The sequence below is a fragment of the Gekko japonicus genome, unplaced genomic scaffold (assembly GCF_001447785.1).
Source record: "Gekko japonicus isolate JY-2015 unplaced genomic scaffold, Gekko_japonicus_V1.1 scaffold534, whole genome shotgun sequence".
NCBI lineage: Eukaryota > Metazoa > Chordata > Lepidosauria > Squamata > Gekkonidae > Gekko > Gekko japonicus.
In genome coordinates, this window is record NW_015172021.1 from 656,043 (window position 1) to 680,266 (window position 24,224).

A 24,224-nucleotide genomic window follows, 5' to 3' on the forward strand; every position below is an offset into this window, starting at 1 on the left:
GGGACAGCCCCAGGGCTATGGAGCAGCCTCCACTGGGGAGGTGCCTGTGGCCCCCCCTCACTTTTGATCTCGAGGAGACAGCTGAAGACTGCTTTAAGACAGCATCTAGTTAAGTTCACTGGCAGTCCTGAATTGGGTTTTTTTTAAATGTTGGCATGATGTACCTTTATGTATGCCAGTCTGTCTATATTGTAACCCACCGTGAGCTCCGTAAGGAAGAAGGGTGGCTAATAAATGTTTTAAATAAATCAATGGAATACCTGTGGCAACAACTTGGAGTCCAAGGGATACATACGGCAGAATAGAAATGTTTTAATTTAAAAAGAGGGAGAAGATTCCACTCCAGATTTCCTGCTTCTGACAAAAAGAGCGAGAAGGTAGCATTAGAAGGGCTTTGTGCCCACAGCGAAGTTGCTGCATCCTGCACAAAACTGCTGGGTCGGTGCAGCAGATGGAAGTCTCTGTCGGCTAAGGAGGGTTGCTCCTCGTCTCCCTCCTCCCTTCCCCCTTCGGCTGCACCCTGTTATCTGTCCAGTGTCCTTGAAGATTTGGTGTCGTGGTTGAGTGCACGGACTCTAACCTGGGAGAACCGGGTTTGATTCCCCCACTCCTCCACTTGCACCTGCTGGATGACCTAAGTGAACCCATAGTTCTGACAAGAGCTGTTCTTGAAAAAGAACCGTTTCTGTCAAGAGCCCTTTCAGCCCCACCCACCTCACAGGGTGTCTGTTGTGGGGAGGGGAAGGGAAAGGAGTTTGTAAGCCACTCTGAGACTCCTTTGGGTAGTGAAGGGTGGGGTATATATCCATTCTCCTCTTCTTCTCTTCTTTACTCTGCCTGCTCCTAGCTTGGGAATGTAACCGTTGCTTTTTGCCCGCGTCTTTTGGTGCTTGCCTCTTGGCTTTACTGTATCAGGGGGTCATGTACGGAGGGGGTATATCTGATGTCCCAAATCATTAGGCTGCCATTCCTGACCCAAGTGTTCATGGTGCCCTGAGTACTAGCTCTCAATAAACTGAAACTTCTGAAGGAACGTTGTTGAGTGTCTTGACGGGGAAGCTTGACAGTAGTCAAAGGAGAGGTGGTGCAGGCCCTGGTTCCATTGCCCTGCGCCATCATCAAGTGGTTCCCCTTTGCACCAAGGGTTTCCCGGGTATTCTGGGCTAGCGGCTGCATTTCCCACCTGGCATTCTGGCAGAGCAGGGCAGCTTCTGCAGCCGCATCACAGCAACAGACTCCCTGCAGAGCGAGGGGTAGATCCCGAGATTTTTGTTGACCTCCAGGGGTCAGAGGAGGATACGGACGTTACGACCTTTCAAAATTTGCTTTGTTGTGACTGAAACTATTGGGGGCGCGGCGCGGGGAGATAAATGATCGTTGTAAAATGAAAGCCATGCTCTGGAATGCAGATATGGTCTGATTGTTTTTATTAAAAGAAACTTGAGGTAAGTGAAATCACTTCAGTGCCGAAAGCAATCCAAAATGTATTTCAGTAACACTTCTGTTGGTCGGGCGAACAGGGCTCTTGCGTTCCCGCCCACTCCACTGCCTGTGCATCTTCCAAAGATGCCACGGGAACGACATCCTTCCACTAGACCAGGCTGGCCGCTTGCAGGCCTTTTCACCCCACCCCCGGTGTGTCCTGCTGCAGGAGGGAAAACACCAGCGGCCAGTCTCTGCAGGGCCAGCGGTGTGGTCAGCAACATGAGCCACCAGTGAACCACAGCCAAAAGGGCGGCCACCCCTGGAAGCTGACTTAGAACAAGGCCGTTTCCCCCAAATGAGATGGAGGGGATTAACTCCCCCCCCCACTGCTCACATCGGCTACCTGTTGGAAAGCAAGTGGATCCCACTGCCGATGACCAGAGGAAAAGACGGGGCAGAAGAATAGGTGGCGGGAGCCCACCGTACATCAATCAGAAGCAGGTGCCAAGCGTGCCCCCCAGTGGCTCTGTCGGTGGTATAAAGCAGGGGTCCCCAATGTGGTAGCAATGGGTGCTATGGCACCTGCCAACACTTTTCCTGGTGCCCGCCAGGTGTTTTTAGAAGGGGGAGCCGGACAGCGCTTTTGCCCAGCAAGGCTTCTGATTGGCTGTGCGGATTTTTTAAAATGTTGCTTTGGCGGCTGCTGCCAGCACCAGGATCTTCACTGTGCGGCTGAAGGGAAGCGGCGGCGGCCATTTTGTGGCTGGCTGTGTTTCCTGTGGCAGCCATTCTGCAGCTGCACCCGGTGTCAGGACTCCAAAGGTTCCCACTGCCTCAAAAGGAGTGGAGACCCCTGGTCTAAAGGGCCACCTGTTAATGTTAAAAAGGAACACAGACTTCCTGTGCGCACTAGAGGCCATCTTGGACCTAGACGCAGCAGAACGGATTTCCTCAAACACTCCTCCCCCCATATCTGATGTGAATTAAGTGGAAAAACAAACCTGGGGGGGGGGGACCAACAGCCTAAGAAGGGGCAGGCTTTGGTTGTGGACGTCTTTCAAGCTGGACCCAAGAGCCAGCCCCCTTTCTTGGGGAAACTTTGTTGCAAAAACAATTATTTTCTAGACAGCAAGACTTGTGCCTATGGCTTTATCATGCATTTACAGGGCAGATAATCTGGGTATGTGACTGAGTGGACAGTCACCAGGAGCCCCACTCAGTCCTAACTCTAAATTGGGTGGGGGAAGAGGAAAGAGGAGCAGAGCTTCAGGTGGGGGAAACCCCCCCCCCATCTCTCCGATCTCCCGGGAGTCCAGCTCCTGCTCCTTTGCGTTTTCCCACCCCAATGCCTTTCTTACCGACTGTATGGAACAACCATTGCATTAAGAGATACCCATACAGCACTCTGGAAACGGTTTCTTTATGGAAGAGACACACACCCTTTCCCCTCCCCCTTCCCAAGCAGTTTATATGACAAAGAATCGACAAAGAAAACCTCCCCTCCTAAGAGATCTACGGGCAGGGATTTCCACAACAGGCTCTTGCTTGATTTGTTCTAGAGCGAGGGAGCTTTAGGCTGGAACTTTCCTGGGTACGCATCCAAAGCGGAATGAAGGGAATGCCACATCTTAGACGGCCTTCGCTGTGCACAGGCATAGCTGTGAAGGTGGGACGTGACAGAGGATCGCTGGCCGCTTCTAAGGCAAAGGATCTTTGTTCCTCACAGGAGACAAAAACCTAACAGACAAGGGCAAAGGAGTTTAGGTCTTTGGCCCAGCCAAGGAGACAGCGACGACAGATTTAAATTCTGCACATAAAAGGGAGGGCAGGCAGAGGGAGGGATCTCAAGCTGGCGGGCAAAGCACAGGGTGCGCTACAAGGCTTCTGCCTAAGGATGCCAACTCTGGGCTGGAGAATTCCTGGGGATTCAGGAGCGGAGCCTAGGGGACAGCAGGGTTGGGGAGGGACCTCAGACGGGTGTAATGCCATAGAAGCCACCCTCCAAAGCCGCCATTCTCTCCAGGGGAACTGGAGAAAAGCTGTAATTCCAGGATAGCTGGAGGTTGGCAACTACATTCTGGCCCACAGACCGGTACTGTTGGCAAACACTGGACAGAGAGCGTTGGGAGGGCAGGAATGGTTAATGAAGTGACAACCACACCAGACAAACGTAGGTGGGGTGGGGCCTTAAACCAAGAAAGGAGGCAGGAGGGGCCTGTAAGACCTCGGGGTACCACGGACCCGTCATCGTCTCTTGAAAGTGCTGTACAAACAACGGTTAGCTGACACACTGGTCCATTCACACTCTGTTAAATAAATAGGTACCAGAATGACATCCATAAGTTAACTGGTTGGGAGCCTGCATTCCCGAAGGCTTTTGAAACCGGAGAGGAGACGCTCTCTCCAGTTCGAGTCTGTGATCTGTGTTTCCGTGGGGCTTTTTTTTAAATGGAGAAAATTTAAAAAGTCCTTTTCCAGCATTTCCCCTCGCAAAGGGATGTAAAAGTCAGGAAGGCAAGAAGGGGGGCAGCAGAGCTCGTTCCTCCGCGCAGGCGCTGCAGCCGCTTCTACGTCGAGGCGGGGGAGTCCATGGTCGAGAGAATGCGCACAATCTCGGCCCGCTGAGTCGCCGATATATGCTGAGTCATGTGGACGATGGAATCCATGGCAACCTCCGGATTGGCTTGGATCAAACTAAGACAAGAGCGGGGGGGGGGGAAGAGAGAGAATGCCGGTCAGGAGGGTGTGCTGCTTCTCCAGGGAAGGAGAGACCGGAGTTCCTCTGTGTGACTCAGGGACTGAACCAGGGGGTGGGGGGAGCGGCTTGGCACCCCCAGCCCCACCCAGGCACAGGTCTGCTGGTCACGCCAGAATGTTTGCCAACTGGGCTTTTTCCTTGAGGGTTGGTTGCTCAGAAAGGAAAACCTGTCCTGTAGGTCCCCAAGCAGGGATTTGTGGGGTTGGGGGGGGGGGGGAGGGGGGGGAGGTGGGGGGGCGGGTGGCACGCACTGGTCTTTAGCAATCATGTCAAGCCATCCAGTGAGGAAGAAGGGTGGGGGATGGGACGTGATGGTTTCCAACAGACCAGTACAGGGGTCCCCAAGGTGGGCATGGTGCCCTCGCCCCAACACCTTTCCACATGCTTTTAGAAAAATTGGGTGGGCCAGAAGGGGCTTTGTTCCAGCAGGGCTTCTGATTGGCCACTGGAAATCGGACTGGGTGCACAGATCTATAAAAGCGCTGCTTCAGCGGCAGCTGCCACAACAGCACGAGGATCTTCACTGGGTGACTGAAGGGATGCGGCAGTCACGGCAGAAAATATTCTAAAACTGTGTTTTCATTTTTAAAAGCCTCCCATCAAACAGAGCTTCTGCCTGGAATATTGAAGAGTCACTGCTGGAATTACACATGATAGAACTCCCCGACATCCTGTGGCCGGCTCGACCTCTTTGCGGCTGCTGTTCTGTGGTTGCGCCCACCACCGCCCTGTGTCCCCATTCCGAAGCAGGCCACAGGCTCAAGAGGGCTGGGGGCCCCTGGGGGCCCCTGGACTAGCTTCAAATTTCAGTGCCCCCCTCCCCTCCCCCAGGGGCCCCTCCGCCTGCCTCACCTCCGTATCTGCTTGAGGATGTAGTCGCGGGAGATGTACTTGATGTTCTCGTCCACCACCGAGCGGCTGCCCTCCTCCTCCGTCAGCTGCTTCTCCAGCCACTCCACCAAGTCCTTGTTGTTGTCCCACAAGTACGCCTGCCGGACCAGACCAGAAGTCGTCATTGCTCCAGCCGCCGCCGCCGCCACCACCACCACCGGGGGGGGGGAGGTCTACAGATCAACCCCCTCCCCACCCCAGAAACTCACTCTCACACACACCCTCAATTGAGGCCAGCCCCGAAATCGGATTAAGTGGCTCCACCCAGTAAGAGGATGGGCACAAAACGTTCTGACCGCCCTTCTTCTCAGTGCTTGTCGCTAGAGAAGACGCACCAAGTAGAGAAGGGTCTGCTCCAGAAAAGCCCTCGGCCGTCGCCTCTCTCCAGCGGTGGCTGCCGGGCGCTTGCTTGAGGGAACTAGGGTGGCTGATTGAAAGGCTTTTCTAGACACTGTTTCTACAATGTACTAGATAATCCTGAGAGATCCATGAAATTGTTGATGATGAATCAGTTGAAATGAAACAGAGAGATACCACATGTATACATCATTGTTCAGACGAAGACTTGTGTCAAAAAGGCAGAACATTCCGGAGGTCACAGTCTTCACTTGTATTGGATATGTTATACAAATATTGTACACACTTTTGTATGAAATCTTTTTGATTAATATTTCAAATTTATTAGCGCAAACTCCTGCACAGTTTTTTGTTTCTACTTCGGTCCACACACTGGCTGTGACATGACGCTGCTTTCCGCCACCACTACCGAGCAGAAGTGCAGAGGGCGTGTCCACGGCCATGTTGTGGGAGCGCAACAATAATGACACACGCAGCTGCACGCGCCTGCAGGCAGAGGAGTGCATCACATGTGCCTTCCGCTTATAACCCCCACCGCCACCCCGTAAGCTGAGCATTATGACCCCTCCCTGACAGCTGAGCAGGGCTGAGCAAGTCTGCCTGAGACTCGAGGCAGAAGCCAGAGGGGAATGAGGGAATCTTCCCTTTCGAGCCACCATGCTAAGCTAGCTCTCTGGGACTGTGTCCAAAAGGTCACCCCACTCGGGTGCAGAAGGGCACCACCGCTCTGCAACTGCTTGACAGCCGAGGCCCATTTCTTTACGAATTAGTGGGGAGGCACACATCCCTCTCTTTCCCCCAAAAGGTTGACATTCGGCATATCACTGCTCTGAAAGGAGCCCAAACTCTCTGTATGCGTCTGTGAGAATCGCTGTTGTGAAACTGTCACCTCTGAGCATAGAAGAACGTCCGAAAAGCTCCTGCAGGATCAGACCAGTGGTTCATCCAGGCCAGCATCCTGTCTCACATAGGGGATGACAACCGGTTGCCTTGGAGAGCCAGCCAATGGGGCACAGAGGCCAAGGCCCTCCCCTGATGTTGCCTCCCTAACCAGTATTCCCTCTAAGCCGAGTCTGTGTGAGCTGGCTCACAGTTTTTTAGCTTCCAGCTCACATATTTTTGTCTCCGCTCAGGAAGGAGGGCTCCAGAGCAAACTAATTTATGCAGCAGCCAAATCACTCGCTCACAACTTTAATGCCAGCAGTTCACAAAGTAGAATTTTTGCTCACAAGACTCCACAGCTTAGAGGGAACATTGCTCCTAACCATGAGTATCAGGTTTCTTGCCTCTGAATATGGAGGCTCCTTTGGCTCACCGTGGCCAGTAGCCGTTGCTGGACCTCTCCTCCACGCATCTGTCCAACCCCCTTTTAAAGTCATCTGTGATCGTGGCCATTGCTGCCCCCACTGGCACTTAACTCCCCAATTATTCACTGAATGAAGCAGCATTTCCTTTTGCCCTGCATCTGTTGCTCATCAACTTCTTCGGGAGCTCCCACAGGGCTGCCACACACACACACCCTGATGGGGACAGGGTTTCCTCACTTTTGGGGGCCCCAATCCCCTGACAGCCAGCTGGCCAGCAGGGGAGCTCCACCCCTGAAGAGCCCCATTGTGCTGGGCACATTGTGCAAGGGATGCTCTAGCATTTTGGCTAAAATTCTATGGTAACCATAGAGTTCCCCCCCAAAAATGCTAGCGTGTCCCCTGCATGATATGCCCAGTGTGATGATGTCACTTCCGGCTGATGTCATTGTGGGGTGTGTGCTTCATGCCAGAAGATACCAGGACTGGGCAGGAGCACCCCCGCCATCAGCCAGGTAAGACCCCTGAGTTCTAGTGCTGTGGGAGAGGGAGAAAGAAGAAGGGATTGGATTTATACCCCGCCCTTCACTCGGAGTCTCAAAGCAGTTTACAAACCCCTTTCCCTTCCCCTCCCCACAACAGACACGCTGTGAGGTAGGTGGGTCTGAGAGAGCTCTGACAGAAACTGCTCTTGAGAAAACTGTCCTTGAGAGAGCAGCTCTGACAGAACTATGGCTTGCCCAAGGTCATCCAGTAGCTGCAATTGGAGGAGTGGGTAATCAAACCCGGTTCTCCCAGATTAGAGTCTGTGCACTTAACCACTACACCAAACTGGCTCTCTGACGAAAAAGCCTCCTCTAGCCACTTTTTCTTCATTCCATGCATAATTTTATAAACCTCTATCATGGGCGAGCAGTTCTGCTGTCAAAAAGAGTGACTGAATTGCATCCAATGCAGAGATGCAGAATTATCATCCCTGCTTAGAAGCAGACTGGAAGGAGGCGAGAGCAGAACAAGGCTTCGTGCAAGGCACAGACGACGGCCTCTTTGGGAAGCAGGCATTAGTTTTTCATTATTTCTTTCAGTAGAGAGAGGAGGAAGGAAGAGAGAAACAGAGAGACTGGAAATTACTCATGTCGAGAAATCTAAGCTTCCCCGCAGCTCCAGTTACTGTGTAACATGTCTTCACACAACAGCCATTCAGCAGCTGCTGCAGGATTGCCTCCAGAGCGTGACTTTTATTCTAAGCAAGTTTCTAGTTCTCATTAGCTTTGTTTCAAAAGCAACAAAATGAAACAGGGACATCATTTTCACACACACAGAATTCGATTTCTCCTGCTTGTAACCAGTCGAGAAACCTAACCCCCATTTAGTGGTGAAGAGCATTACGAGAGGGGTCAAAGTGTCGCCAGCCACAGAAAAAATCTCAGTGGCAAATCATTTTCTTCCTTTCTTTTTTTTGGTGGCAAGATCATTTAGCTCAGCGTTTGCCAGGTAGTTGACTACATAATCACTCCGGAGTGTGTTAGAAGCCTAATAGCCTTCTTGCTGCTTCTCCTCTCCTCTCATTTTCTTTACAAATCATTTAAGAATCGTTAATGGTTTCCGGAAAAACCAAGTACCACCATTAGCGCTCATTCATATTTATGTCATTTTATTTGGGTAATTAAACACAAAAGCTCGTCATTTAAAGGTGCACTATCCTTCTCTGTTATCGCTAACGAAGTCAAAGTCGGAATGACAATGAATTCTGCATCATGATTTAATAGGTGGGCAGGGTAAAAAAACACACCCAAAACCCTTAGATGAAGCCTCTCCAGCAACTGCAGGGGGAGAGAACAGCTGCAGTGCTCCTTGAACCCCCCTGGCCCGGCAGTTCTGCAGCGGCCCAGTGAGGCACACAACGGGGCAGGCAGAGAATACGCAAAAAAAAAGGGCCAGCTTGAGAAAATGGGCCTTCTGCTGGCAGCAGACGCAAGGACAAAGGACAGACTCTGTTCCTCCTAGCCCAGGGCCAAGGCGAGGAGGGGGACACCAGGGAGACAGAGAGGAGGAAAAGGCAGAAGAGAGCAAATTTTTAAACGCGGGCTTCTTCAGAGTCCTCAGTACAGGCGCTTTCCCAGCTGACAGAACTATTCCCTTCTCCAATTCCTACCCCCAAATAAAACAGAAAAACATAATACATTTGTCTTTTCCTTACTCTAAGAACCCTCCTTGCATTCTGTCAATACGTTTTTACTATGGCTAGAAACGGTTTTCAAAAAGGCAGACAAAAGGAGAGAGAAAACTGAAATTCTCAGGTGTCCGAAGAACACCTGGGGAGCCATGCCTTGCCGCAAGAGCCTGTGTGGTACAGTGGTTACCGTCGTGGACTACGATCTGGGAGACCCCGGTTCGAATCCCCACTCTGCCATGGAAGCTTGCTGGATGACCTGGGGCCGCTCACACACTCTTACCTAGACCTCTTTCTGCAAAGGAGGCAGAACATGGACTGGGGACATATCACTTCCCAGAAAGGGAGGGACCTTGTGAGATCTTCATCTGCAGAGTGGGATGAGAGGAGGAGTCAGCCTAAAAGTGCCCCATGGATGTAAAATGAACATCTTTTGGTCCTGACAACTAGAGATTTTAAAGTCCCTAAAATTACAGAACAGCTGTGATAATGCAGCGTGCTTTTCCAAACACACACTCACAAGAAAAACAGGTTGCTTACCACCGGGTCTCCCAGGTGATCTTTGAGTAGTCATCTGTGCATTCACACCAATAGGACCTAGTGCGCCTGCGCTGGATCAACCGGTGCTGTAGCAAGCTCTTTTCAATGGATTTTCGCGCCCATTCCCTCAGGCAAGCGCAGGAACCCCACTGCGCATGCCCAGAAGGGTGGGCGCGGACATCCCGCCAGTTCCTTCAAAGCACTGCCGCATATCAACTCCTAATCAAAAAGGTAGCTGACAGCAGAGGGGAAGGAGGGCAGGTGGTGTGAATGCACAGATGACCACTCGAAGATCACCAGTTACTGGTAAGCAACCTGTTTATCTTCTTCGTGGTCTCTGTGCTTCACACCAATGGGAGATTAGCGAGCAGTAGCCTACCTGGAGGAGGGTGCTGGCAGGATGATCACTGCGTAGCTGAAGACAAAATTTGACGTCCCATGTTGGCGTTGATGTTCTTTCGGACGTCTAGGGCGTAGTGCCTGATGAAAGTGTCAGGTGTGGCCCACGTTGCGGCTTTGCAGATGTCTTGCAGTGGAATTCCCTTGAGAAATGCAGTGGAAGTCGCGACAGCCCTGGTGGAATGAGCCTTGATAGGGCCAGGTAACGGCTGTTTTGCGAGTAGGTAGCATAGCCAAATCAGACCTACGATCCACTTAGAAAGGCATTGGGACGTAATGCGACTGCCTAGCCGTGATGAAGCGTACGAGACAAATAGATGTGGATCTCGTCTAGTTGGCCGTGTCCTCTGGAGGTAAAACAAGAGAGCCCTCTTGACATCCAGGTTATGAAGCAGTCGGTCCTCCGCCGACGTGGGGTTCGGGAAAAAATTGGGCAGGAAGACCTCAGCCTGCAGGTGACATTCCGAAACCACTTTGGGTAAGAAAGAGATGTCTGGCACTAAGCGGACTCCCTCTGGGAGGACAGAAAGGTAAGGCGGGTCGTGCCGAAAGGCCAGCAGTTCTCCCACTCGCCTGGCTGATGTGATGGCAGTCAGGAATACCGCCTTCCATGCCAAAAGTCGCAACTCACAGGTAGCAAGTGGCTCGAAAGGCTTTCGTGTCAGTCGGCGGAGCACCAGTGGGAGGTCCCAAGGAGCAACCGGGGATTTAACTGGAGGGTAGCGTTGTAGTAAACCTTTCAAAAAACATTTGGTGATTGGATGTGTAAACAGTGTGCACCCATCAACCTGAACATGAAACGCCGACAGGGCGGCTAAATAAACCCGTAACGAGGAGTGGGAGAGTCCCGAGTCAGCTAGGGATAAAATGAATGTAAAAACCTTTTCCAGGCCAGCAGAGGTGGCTTGAGAGGTGTCAGTTCCAAGAAAAGAAAAGAACTTTCTCCACTTACAGTCGTAAGACTTCCTTGTGGATAGTTTCCTAGAATTCAACAGGACGTTGGCTATATGAGTGGAGAAGGTTGTGGTAGTATTCGCCACGCCATCTCCGAGTCGGAGAGATGGAGCAGATCCGGAGCCGAGGGGAAGTGATGATATATCCCCCGAGACAAGTCGAGGAGTGTTGTGGACCAAGGCTGTCTGGGCCACCAAGGTGTTACAAGGATCACGTCTGCATTCTCTCTGAGAACCCTGCGGACGACTCTGAGGAGTAAAGGCAAGGGCGGAAACATGTAAAGTTGTTTTGTCGACCAAGGGTAAAGAAGACCGTCCCCCAGAGACTGCGGGTCTTTGCCTCCTCGACTGCAAAACAGGTGACATTTCTTGTTGTCCCTCGTGGCGAAGATATCGACTTGGGGAGTTCCCCACTTCCGGAAGAGTGGGAGGAGGTAAGTATTTTTTATCCCCCATTCATGAAGGCTGAGGCCAGAGCGACTTAGGTGGTCCGCCTCTAGATTTAGTCTTCCCGGTATGTGAGTTGCCACTAGGAATATGTTGTTGGTCATGCAGAAGTCCCATAAGTCGATCGCCAGGTTGCAGAGGCGCATGGAGACTGTACCGCCCTGTCTGTTTATGTACGAGAGTGCCGTGGTGTTGTCCGTAATGATGGTGACACATTTTCCCTTGATTAAAGGAAGGAAACTGGTTACTGCGGGTTGAATGGCTAAAAGTTCCAGGAAGTTGATGTGATGTCTTCCCGTTTTGGTATCCCATCTGTCTCCAACGGAGAAGCCCATAGAGTGTGCACCCCAGCCCTGCATGGATGCGTCGGTTGTTATAGTGATCTCCGGTGATGGAAGGTGGAAAGGAGCTCCTTGCACCACCGGACAGACTCCCGGATGTAGGAGGGAGGAGATAGCAGTACTGAATGAGCGTTCCTCGATAGGTCGTAATTGCGAAGGAACCATAGTTGTAGCCGTCGCATTTTGAGCCTCGCGAAGACCAGGACTGCCGTTGTTGCGGCCATGAGACCAAGCAGTCTCTGGATCTGGAAGGCCGTGGTTGCAGATTGAGTAGAAACCAGAGTGGCCAAGGTGATGATGTCCTTGGCCCTGTCTGGAGGCAGATAGGCCATACATGTAGTTGAGTCCAGTATGGCCCCTATGTACTGGATCCGCTGGACGGGACAAAAATGGGACTTTTGATAAGTGACCTTCAGGCCCAGGTCGTTCAACAGGGACAGAGTCTCTGCGACATTCGAGATTAGGATTTGCTCTGAAGAGGCGACGAGAAGCCTGTCGTCTATGTAGGGGTAAATAGAAATCTCTCTGAGCTGTAGGAAAGCTGCAACAACGATCATCGTCTTCGTGAACACCCTTGGGGCGCTGGAGAGGCCAAACGGAAGGGCCGTATATTGGTAGTGTTGTTGGCCGACTGCAAACCGGAGGTATTGGCGGTGGAAGGGGTGGATGGTGAGATGAAAATATGCATTTTGGAGGTCTAGTGTGACCATCCAGACATGTTTGTGAAGTAGCGGCAAGATCTGTTGAAGAGACACCATGCGGAAATGGTGGTAGGTTACAAAACGATTCAGTCCCCTGAGATCCAGAATGGGACGTAAGCCTCCATCTCGTTTCAGGACTGTGAAGTATTGAGAATAAAATCCCGTCCCCTGGAGGTGTGATGGTACGTACTCTATGGCTCCCTTTTGCAGAAGGAGGGATACCTCCTGGAGGAGAGGCGGAGAAGGTGGTGTGAAGATGACCGGTGTGTTGGGGCTCTGATGGAACTGAATTTTGTAACCTTGTGTTAAAATTGAAAGGACCCACGCGTCTGATGTAATGAGATGCCAGGTATGGAGAAACGGAGAAAGATGGGTATGCGCTGACTCGGGAACAGGGAAGTCAAAAACCCTGCTTGGAGGGTTTGGACTGTTTGCCACGGGAGGGCTGTTGTGCTGAGCCGAACTTGGGCTTCTGATAAGTCGACTTCTGACTTCCTGAATAGGATCGTGGCCTCCACCTAGCTTCAGGAGACTGGTGAGATGGAGTTCACCTCTGCCAAGGTCTGGACCAGGTACGGGTTCGTTGTTGTTGCCTGGTGGAAGATATGTAGGGGTAAATAGAAATCTCTCTGAGCCGTAGGAAAGCTGCAACAACGATCATCATCTTCGTGAACACCCTTGGGGCGCTGGAGAGGCCAAACGGAAGGGCCGTATATTGGTAGTGTTGTTGGCCGACTGCAAACCGGAGGTATTGGCGGTGGAAGGGGTGGATGGTGAGATGAAAATATGCGTTGGAGGTCGAGAGTGGCCATCCAGACGTGCCTGCGCAGGAGTGGTATAATCTGTTGCAGTGAGACCATGCGGAAGCGGTGGTATACTACGAAGCGGTTCAACTCCCTTAGGTCTAATATGGGTCGAACGCCTCCGTCCCTCTTCGGCACCGTGAAGTATCAGGAGTAAAATCCCGTCCCCTGGAGGTGTGATGGTACGTACTCTATGGCTCCCTTTTGCAGAAGGAGGGATACCTCCTGGAGGAGAGGCGGAGAAGGTGGTGTGAAGATGACCGGTGTGTTGGGGCTCTGATGGAACTGAATTTTGTAACCTTGTGTTAAAATTGAAAGGACCCACGCGTCTGATGTAATGAGATGCCAGGTATGGAGAAACGGAGAAAGATGGGTATGCGCTGACTCGGGAACAGGGAAGTCAAAAACCCTGCTTGGAGGGTTTGGACTGTTTGCCACGGGAGGGCTGTTGTGCTGAGCCGAACTTGGGCTTCTGATAAGTCGACTTCTGACTTCCTGAATAGGATCGTGGCCTCCACCTAGCTTCAGGAGACTGGTGAGATGGAGTTCACCTCTGCCAAGGTCTGGACCAGGTATGGGTTCGTTGTTGTTGCCTGGTGGAAGATGATACCCCGAGCGCACGAGAGGCTTTAATGCTCTTGTCCAGCTCCTGCAGAGTGGAATCGGTTGTTGCATTAAAAAGTCCAAGACCATCAAAAGGCATGTCTTCTACATGTGACGTGGTGTCCAACGGGAGTGAGGTGGTCCGTAACCATGAATGTCTCCTTAGTGCCACTGCTGAGGCCATGGTTCTGGAGGATGCTTCCAGGACATGCTTGGTAGTCGTGAGCTGTTGTTTCGCGACTACCATGCCTTCTTTTTGCAACTTCTTAGCCTTTTGTTGTTTATCCTCTGGGAGGTGTGAAAAAAGTTCAGAGAACTGTTCCCAGAGCATATATTGGTAACGACTCATACATGCAAGATAGTTTGACTCTTTAATGGCCAGTGCCCCGGTGGAATAAAATCGACGACCAAACGCATCCAATTTCCTTCCCTCCTTGTCTGAAGGTGTGGAATGTGTTCTCCTAGATTTAGAAGACGACGTGATGACTATTGAGTTCGGCTGAGGATGGGTTAATAGAAAGTCGGCCTCAGGATCTTGAATTCTGTACATATGATCTAATTTTCTAGTAGACACCGGAGCAGAGGATGGTTTTTGCCATGGCGATTTTGCCGCCTGCAGGAGGACTGAGGACATGGGTAATGCCACTACGGAGGATGTGTCCAGTTGAACGACATCATAAAGTGAATCGGTAGATTGTGGAAGCTTTTGAACAATTGAAAGGCCTAAAGAGTTGGCCATTCTTTTCACCAAATCAGTGTATGTGGTTAGATTATCCGAAGGAGATATTGGTAAATCTTGTGATACATCAGGATTCGGAGAGGTATGGTCTGGAGAAGTGGGAGCCTCTGAAGCATCAGAATCAGAGTCATCTTCAGGAGCATCTGAGGAGTCTTGTTGTTCAGTGTCCTGTTGATGGGGTATTGGTTTAGGCTGGACCGCAGGCATGGTGGGTCTTGGTTGGGTCGCAGGCACCTGAGGCCTAGGCTCCATAATGAGTTGAGGAGGTCTTGGTTCTAATTGAGTTAGGTCCATGACAGGAGGGCTGAGACAGTGGCCGAAGGTTTTGCCTTTATCGGAGACCTGGACCTGTGGCCAGAGCGATAAGAGTAACGGTCCCGCTCCGAATAGCTGGCAGGAGTTAACCATGGCATAGGTGGATGGTATGGGCCATATAGATATCGCATCTGCCTCTCATCCCAAGACATTGGTGGAGGAGGGGGCCTGTAGGTTTTAGGAGAACGGCTCCTGGTCCTTGGACGTCTTGGGGATGAAAGCATGGCCTGTCTACGAGAAGCATCCCTGTAATCTGAGGCCTCGATACCGAGCGGTTGAATGTAGGGCGATGGAGGGTGACGCTCCATGGCTGAGCAAGTGAATCGATGTCGACGGCCGTCGGTATCGGGAGCTTCTGAAGTCATCGATGCCGATGAGTTAGACGGAGCGGGGGGAAACTCTGCACCCATTTGGTGACTAATGAGTTCCGCCGTGTCGATATCGATGGAGTCGGGCCTCTGTTGACAGACAGGAGAAGTCAGCAACTGACCATGTGGTATCTGCGGAGGAGTATGAGGCTCCGGTATCAATGCCACAGGAGGCACAGAAGGCTGCAAGGAGGCTTCTTTAAGAACGACTTCCTTTGCCGTTTTGGGTGGTCTGGCGGGCTTGCTGGTAGGTTTTTTAGCGGGCTTCTGTTTCATACTTGCCTTACTCTTGGCCTTTGCTGGTGTACGAACGGACTGTAGAGCCTTCGATGTCGATGGCTTCAACGCTGAGCGGTCGGTGTCGATGGCTGCCTGAGATGTAGAAGGGGGCTCCTCCATCGTGGGAGTCGGATTGAGGGCAGATTCCAGTAACGCGACCTTCAGACGTGCCACTCTATTCTTTTTCGTCTGATTGGAGAACTTTGCACAGTGACAACATGTCTCAGGCTTGTGAGATTCCCCAAGGCAGAAGAGACAAAGCTTATGGCCGTCGGGAGGAGCCAATTTACTTCCACAGCGTCTGCAGCGGTTAAAAAATCCCCACTTCTTCTCCATATGCAGAAAAGCAGATAAAGAAAAAACAGCTGGGGGGGGGGGAGTGGCCCAAAGGCCTGAGGTAAAAAGTCCCCTCAGAAGCTGAGGAGAGAAAGAAAAAATCTTTTTTTAAAAAACGACAAAAATGAAAGTAAAACTAAGAAAAAAAGTATCCGGAGTTAAGCGCAAAGAGCTGAGAGGCCGAGAGCGAGAGCTACAGCGAGCTGATCAGAAGTAAGTTGAAATAGGTCTTTCCTACGCGGCGGTAGGAGAAGAACTGGCAGGATGTCCGCGCCCACCCCTCTGGGCATGCGCAGTGGGGTTCCTGCGCTTGCCTGAGGGAATGGGCTCAAAAATCCATTGAAAAGAGCTTGATACAGCACCGGTTGATCCAGCGCAGGCGCACTAGATCCCATTGGTGTGAAGCACAGAGACCACGAAGAAGATCCACACAGTCACACCCTTCCTCTGCCGGAAGAAAAGGCAAGGCAGAAATTAAAAACTGTTTCTCATACGAAAACTGATATATTTGGTGACTACCTTGCAGGGTTGCTGAGAGGTTGAGTCCAGGCATTACAAGCCTGGACCCTGTCTGATGTGACTACAGGGTCACAGTGCTGCCCTGGAAAACAGTTTGGAAAAACTGACCAGGTGCAGGATACGACCACTCAGGTAAATCCGGATCTTACCGCAGCTCTCGCACAACGCTTGCCTACCAATTCATTTCCGAGCAAGTGCCGGTTTTGACCTTGAGACTCCACAACAGCCTCAGTCTGGCACGGCCATCGGGGAAAGCGATTTCGTGCAAGGCACAGGAAAGCTCACACCTTGAATAAACCTTCGTTGATCTTAAAGGTGCCCCACGGGACTCTAAATTTGTTCTACTGCTTCAGACCAACACGGCTGACCACCTGGAACTGTGTTCAAGGAGAACACAAAACACTTTGGCCCATCAAAGCCTTTTCAAAAAATGGCGGAGATGAGGGTGCACATTTTGCATTGGGGGGGGGGACCATTCACAAAGGAGCCCCCTTTCGGTTCATTTTTCAATTATTGGTCGTAAGCCATCCTGAATGCCTTTATGGCAGGAAAGCAGCATTTGAATCTAAATAAATCAGTAAAACATAATACGGATTATCATACATGCATTACGATATTGTATAATTAATAGTGTAATAATAGGGGGCTGTCAACCAAACCAGGGTTTTGAGTTGATCTGACTTTCAGCTGATTACACTCATATGAATGCACGTATTACCAAATCATCAATATGGCTCTCTTATGGAGAGGGGCATTGTTTCAACTATAGGGTACGTTACACTTTAACACACAGGGGAAAAGCTGTATTTAATAACAATTGGGAACCCAGAAATCACTTGCCCCACTGACACATCAGAGCCAAAAATGGTTTTTAGAAAAGAAAACAAGCAAGTTCAAACCCCACTAGTATTTTTGGAAGACTGAGACCTGGAAGATAATCAGCATCGACTTCAACTTTGTAAAAGGTATTGGTGTAGCACTGCTGGCCTATTGGATTCCAACCAAAAGGAAACAGCGCTGCTGTGGCACCCCCTGAAAGGCAGTCCCAACTCCCAAAAGCAACGCCTCCCCCACCCAGTTGAAAGTGTTCTCTTTCACTGAATTTGGCACAGGGCTTTGGGGACACCGAGACACAGGCCACGGCCTCCAACCTCAGCCCCATCAATTAATCGGGAGAGAGATTTTTAACCTGCAATCAAAGCTTCCATTCATTAATCTTCTGAGGATATCTATTAAGAGCCTGCAATGTTAAGAAATCATAATCATAAAAAATAACAATTGTTTGTAATGATCGTTATTCCAAACTCACACCCGCCGCTCCCGCTCCCGCCAGCCGCGACGGCCTCTGCATACCAATTGAGGCGTTCCCAGCAAGCCAGAAAGGAAGGCACCCCCTCCCCGCTGCCCCCGCCGCCACCGCCGCCTCCTCTGGCCCAGACCTGTAAATGCCTGCCACTCTGCAGACCTGGCTGATGCCAGGATTTGCTCAAGAATCTCAAAAGCTTTTAGTTTAGGCGAATATTTAATACTCTTATTAATCATTTTTAATCCGTTTGCCTTTAATTAAGAAACAGCATGATGCTTTCCTATCAACATATGCCAGGGAGCAGATTAATTGTGGCTTAAGATAACTCTCCTTGATTGGTGTAATGTATGAGCTAACTAGACACCCGGCTGTAAAAAGAAAGGATGCTCAGACGCTACCTCACAAAGCCCCGAGCCCCTCCCTCCAAGAGGGGGGGGAAAAACTTTTCTCCCCTTGTACTCTTTCCTTTACAGTGCCCTCAGGCACTCAGGTTTTGATTTATGTATTTCTTTGTGCGTGGGGTGTGTGTGTTTCCCTCCCCTTTCTTCAATTCAAGAAGGCTGTAACAGGGAGTCCAAAGAACAGCTCTGGGAGATCGCTGTTTTCTTCTCATCTTCTCTCCCTCTGCTCTCTGTTTTTAATGTGGTTAATATTTTGCAACAGACACAGTGATTGGAAGGCAATGTCTCCGTTAGGAAAAGACTCCCACCCTCAAGATGAATTCACCGCCTGGAGAAAGTGGTAGGAAATGGCCACGGCCGTTCATGAGAAGAATGGAAGAAGGAGCATTCCAAGAATTCAACAATATTTAGGAACACGCTGGACATTTACCAAGGAGGGTTCTGAACTGGAAACCTGCACATTGGGAATCTGCCCACCGCCGTGGCTTACCTTCACGGTGCCTTCCACTTCCACAAACCAGCGCCTCAGCATGGCCTGGATCTGGCCGTCAGTTAGCTCAGGGTTCGCATCGTGGATCTTCTTTTTGACCAAGTCTTCCAGGAGAAGGCGCCGGAGCCTCCAATAGAAAAACGTGCGGGAGGTTTTCCAATCTAGGATATCCTGTGCAAGGGACACAGCGAGGGAGGAGACGTTAAAATGGAGGGGGGCAGGGGGGAGAGAAGTCCCACCATAACAAGCCAAAAAGAACCCTCGAGCTAAAGCCCAAAGAGCAGGGAGCAGACCAAATTTTATAAGCCAGCCGGTTTAATTAGAATATCTGCATTTTGATTTTGTGTCTTGTCTGGTGTCTGAGGCCTTAATTTTCAAGCAGCTGTGTCCTTGCACTGAAAGTTTACCAGGAAAGAAGTATCCATTTCTTAACGTTATTTGTGTGTCAGTTGTATAATATGGGGGCAAGAGAAAAGAAAAGAATCGTCAAAGACCTCCAAATAGGGCAGGGCAAAACAGAAGATACGGACAACATACAGAAGTTAGGATGATCAACACTGGTTGATCCCTCGGGAAAGAGCTACCTGGCAGATGCCTCAAAGCCTGTTTTATTGTGTTGGCTAGTTAAGGCAGGCAAACAAAGGCTGAAGAACATTTTGATGAGATTATTCAGAACATAAGAAGAGCCCTGCTGGATCAGACCAGGGGTCCATCTAGTCCAGCATCCTGTCTCACATAGTAGCTGAGCCGTTCCTCTGGATGGCGAACAACAGGGCAGAGAGGCTGAGGCCTTTCCCCTGATGTTGCCCCCTGACACTGGGATTCACAGATTTACTGCCTCTGAACATGGAGGTTCCCTTTAGTCACCATGGATAGTAGCCACTGGTAGATCCATCCTCCATGAATCTATCCAATTCCCTTTTAAAGCTATCTGTGCCTGTGGCCATCACGACATCTTTTGGTAGCAAATTCCATGTTTTGATACAGAAAAGGTAACATATTTCCTCTCCAGCCCTGCCAAACCGCCCCCCCCCCCCATGGTGTTTGGTGGACAGGTCTCAAGCGTGCATCCCTGAGATTTCACATGCCAGAAACTATGGTTCCAAAAGGCCTCCCAGCCACTTTTAACACATGGATAAAATGGTGCTCCACATTGGAGAGTAACTCTATGGTGAATTTTCCCGCCGAAAATGAAATCAGAATTTTGTCTGTCCTGCTTGCCTAGTCAACAAGGGAGGCATCAGAATGCAAGAGACGCCAATGCTGGATCGGGCCAATGGCCCATCCAGTCCAACACTCTGTGTCACACAGTGGCCAAAAATACCGGCTGACCTCAGGAGGTCCAGCAGTGGGGCCAGGACTCACACACACACACACACGCAACCATTCCGACAGGTCAGCTGCATCCCTGGATTGGTTCAGAAAGGTCCACCTGCCAGCTTCATGGGCATTCGACAGAAGATTTACAGAGTTGCCAGCAGGGACTGCAAATAAACTTCTTTAAGAGCTTGTAGATCTGCCGCATGGCCCATGCACCCCTTCCTATTCTGCACTGCAAAGGGAAATATGATCTTCCCCAATTCCCTCTCTTCAGGAGATCCAGGCAGTTCTTTCTCTTATTTTGTTATTTCTAGACTTGAAATGTTGTTGGCTTTTTTTGTTGTTTTTAATACTTTGGAGTGACTCCAATAGTGTCTTCCTGGGAATCTTGTTAGGGCCAACCCCTGTGAGAAGGAGCCGGGTTCTCGGGTAGAGCTCTCTGGCTCTTCTCTGTGCTATGAAGCCCGGCTATGCATCGTCCACAGACCAGACCCATTGCATGCCCCAGAGCAAATAGGAGGCACCTGCAAGTGGCTTGAAGCAAGCAAGTCAAATCACATACGACACGCTAGAAAGGGGGAGGGGGCTTTCCACATGGGAACGCTGACCTAGGGAAGCCCTGGTGTCTTGGCAGCGGTCAGTACAGCCCAGGGGTAATGGGTTTCCAGATGGCAGCTTTCCTCGCATGTCCCCTGCCCCTTTCCTCATGGTTTTCACTCCCCCCACCACACACTGTGGGTGGGGTTTTATTTAAACCAGCTGGTCAACATGCCCATTTAATGGAGTCACAAGCATTGACAAGAATGTGTGGCCAGCCTTTGGGAATCAACAAGAATTGGGGTGGGGGGAGACAGAAGTGGCAACCTGTCCAGCGATGGAGAAAGGCATTGCCTGCAGATCCCCAGGACGGCCGTCCATAGCTGAACAACCGAACACACTTGGCATGGTCCACAGTGGCAAACCTATTGACCACCGGACGACTGAACTCTCGAAACATGGGCCGAAGATATCGAGGACTGAGAGACCAATCGGTTTACGGATCAGCGGTGGGGCTCAGAAGGTCTGCTTCGACACTGGAAACACCCAGTACACGGACCGCCAAGAGGGTAACCTTGAGAAGCAGGCACCAGTCCTATAAAGTGATGGCCCTCTGACACGGTCTTTTTTTAATTTTTGGCCCCCCGAAGGGGAATTTTTTTATTTTTGCATTTTCTACACACTTCATATATGTGGAATGGGGAAAGGAGTACTGATGCCCTAACACTATTACTATGGGAAATGGATCAGGGAAGTCTAAATACATATAATCTACTGGATAAGCAGAAGAAAAACTACCATTCTATTCTAAATCTCCTACTGGAAGGGGTAAAGACTAATGCAAATCACGATCTAAAAAGCTTAATAGTACCAGTTATACAGAGATCAGTTCGATTATAAAAAGTATAAAGCTATTATGTAAAGGTAAAGGTTCCCTTGCTCGAAAGCCAGTCGAATCCGACTCTAGTGTTGCGGTGCTCATCTCCGTTTCAAAGCCGAAGAGCCAGCGCTGTCCGAAGACGTTTCCGTGGTCATGTGGCCGGCATGACTAAACACCAAGGCGCACGGAACGCTGTTACCTTCCCACCGAAGTGGTCCCTATTTATCTACTTGCAATTTCTTGCTTTCGAACTGCTAGGTTGGCAGGAGCTGGAACTAGAGACAGGAGCTCACCCTGTCTTGCGGCACCCGGGTCTTGAACCGCTGAACTACTGACCTTCCACAGCCTGCAGTTCAGCGACTTAACCACTTGAGCCACCGCAGCTCCATATAAAGCTATTAGCTTGGCACAATTACTGCCCTTAGCACTCATGCTTTAGTTTTAGAGTCTTTTCTTCTTAGATTTCTTCGTTTTCTGCAGTTTGGGAGCGGCCTCTCCTTTCTCCGATTCAGATGTTTCTGATGACGAGGAAGTTTGGCTTGTTGAGTCCTGTGAGTAGGACTCCTCATCTTCGTTTCAAAGCCGAAGAGCCAGTGCTGTCCGAAGACATTTCCGTGATCATGTGGCCGGCATGACTAAACACCAAGGTGCATGGAACGCTGTTACCTTCCCACTAAAGTGGTACCTATTTATCTACTTGCAATTTCTTGCTTTCAACCTGCTAGGTTGGCAGGAGCTGGAACTAGAGATGGGAGCTCACTCTGTCATGCGGCGCACTCAGGTCTCAAACTGCTGAACTACCAACCTTCCACAGCCTGCAGTTCAGCGTCTTAACCCATAGGAGTAAACTGTAAAAAATGGGCTTAAAGCAAAAATAAGGAGACTTTGAGCCAAACCAAGCGCATAAGAAGTTAAACGAATGCAAAAACTGCTAAAATATACGAAGCGGAATTGAAACATATAACTTGTGCTTTTTTTTTTGAAAACTTACTTCTTGTTGATATTATGGCTGGGAGAGGACGGAGAGCGCCGGAGAGAAAACTGGTGACCGGAAATAACATACCAACGACTCCCTCCCAGAACCAGGAAGCATCTACAGACCTTTCTTCGCTGTTAGCAAATGCACTGCGCCCTCTAATGGAACAGATGACTACTCTCAACACCAAACTGGACAATGTGCAAATACAGCTAAAGCAAATGGACAAGAGAACTACAGCAACTGAGAAAACGTTCAAAAAGATGGAAAAACAGACTGAGAGTATTAATAAAAGAGTGGATGAAGCAGAGAAGGAGAGATCCTCGGATAAAACGCAACTAATCCAGCTCCAGCTGGAAAGATCCATGTAAGTTCTACGTTTCCATGGAATACCTGAGGATAAGAATGAGGATCTAAAGGAACTCTTGGCGGTTGCCTTGGCCCACTAATGGATTACAAACAAGAAGACTTGATTAAGGAAATGGATGTGGCGTAGAGGACTTATCCGGACTTTATAAAGAAGACACGGTGACGTGGAGGCGCAGGCGCAGCGGAGCCAAATGTGGACATAAGCTGGGCCGAGACTGACACGGGGCCGCGCACCAGGAGACCACAAGCTGGAGGACCTGCTCCTGAACACCAGAAAGTGGGACGCCGACCCCAAAATGGGCCGCCTGAAGGAAAAAGAAAGCCGAAAAGCCGGAAGAACAACTAGCCCGCCACCTGGGTGCCAGTAGATAGCCCCACCCCCTGTACTATGTGGCCGTAGATTAGGAGTAAATTTGCACTTGCAACCTGCCTGTAAACCGCTCTGAGACCTTTGGGTCAAAGCGGTCTATAAATTGAACGTATAAATAAATAAATAAATAAAAATAAACTCCCAGGGGAAACTTATTTAAAATTCACGAAACGATCAACCAGGGAACTGGTGCTAAAGTCAACCATGGGGAAATCCTTAAAAATCAAGAATTAAGAGATAAAATTTTTGAAAGACATCCCATTTGAAGTAAGAAAAAAAGAGGAAGCTATACAGGATGCTTACTCTCTCTCTGCAAAAAAAGGGAATAGTGTATAGATGACTATTTCCAGAAGGGTTGAGTTTAATTACCAGGATAAAAAAATATAAAATTGACTCTGTTCCAAAAGCGGAAAGATTTATGGATCAAATGCTTAATGTAAAAAAGAAGCAAAAGGAAAAGAATTTAAAAACGGATGTGGAGGAAGAAGAAGAAGAAAATAGTAGAAGAATAAAATAGTAGTAGAAGATAAAGAGATTGTGGATCACAATGGAATCAAGAGAGCGTTTTTTAAATATTATGCAAAATTATTCCAGAAAAAGGTGGTGGACCAAGAAAAAGTTTGAAAATATCTGGATAAATTGGAGTTGCCCAAAATTCTGAAGAAGTTAAGAAAATGTTAAATAGCCCAATTTTAAAAAAAGAGATATATAAGGCGATTGAGGAGACAAAGTTGGGGAAAGCTCCAGGACCAGATGGTATTACAGTAAAATTCTATAAGAAATTAAAAGAAGAGCTAACCCCAATCTTGGAACTCTTAACAAATGAAATAAGAACAACAAGGAATACACCGGATTTGTGGAAAGAGGCTACCATTTCACTTATTCCAAAAAAAGCCCAGAATTTAACAAATGTGAAAAATGATAGACCAATTTCTCTTCTAAACAATGATTATAAAATATTTGCTAAAGTTATCGCAGAAAGAATGAAGACTTACTTGAAAGATACTATAAAAGAAGAACAAGCTGGTTTCTTACCAAATAGACAAATAAAGGATAATATCAGAATGGTTATTGACGCAATTGAGTATTACGATAAACATCCAGAAAAAGATGTTGTTTTCTTTTTTGTAGATGCTGAAAAAGGCTTTGACAACTTGAACTGGGGCTTTATGTATCAGGTCATGGGAAAAAATGGACACTGGAGAATCATTTATAAATATAATTAAGACAATATACTTGGAACAAAAGGCAGCATTAATGATAAATACAGACATGACTAAACATTTTAAAGTCCAGAAGTGGACAAGGCAAGGGTGTCCTTTGT

General features: G+C 49.5%; 1 protein-coding gene across 1 annotated transcript in view; it reads right to left on the minus strand.

The window, feature by feature from the left end:
- Window positions 1–2,162: 2,162 nt before the first annotated feature.
- ACACA (acetyl-CoA carboxylase alpha) overlaps window positions 2,163–24,224 on the minus strand; it is a 297,952-nt gene continuing 275,890 nt past the window's right edge. The window contains exons 53-55 of the mRNA XM_015420510.1: window positions 18,449–18,619; window positions 5,036–5,172; window positions 2,163–4,119 (exon numbers count right to left, since the gene is read on the minus strand). Of these exons, the coding sequence (XP_015275996.1) occupies window positions 3,993–4,119; window positions 5,036–5,172; window positions 18,449–18,619 (435 nt within the window). The 3' untranslated portion in view covers window positions 2,163–3,992. The remainder of the gene's footprint in view (window positions 4,120–5,035; window positions 5,173–18,448; window positions 18,620–24,224) is intronic.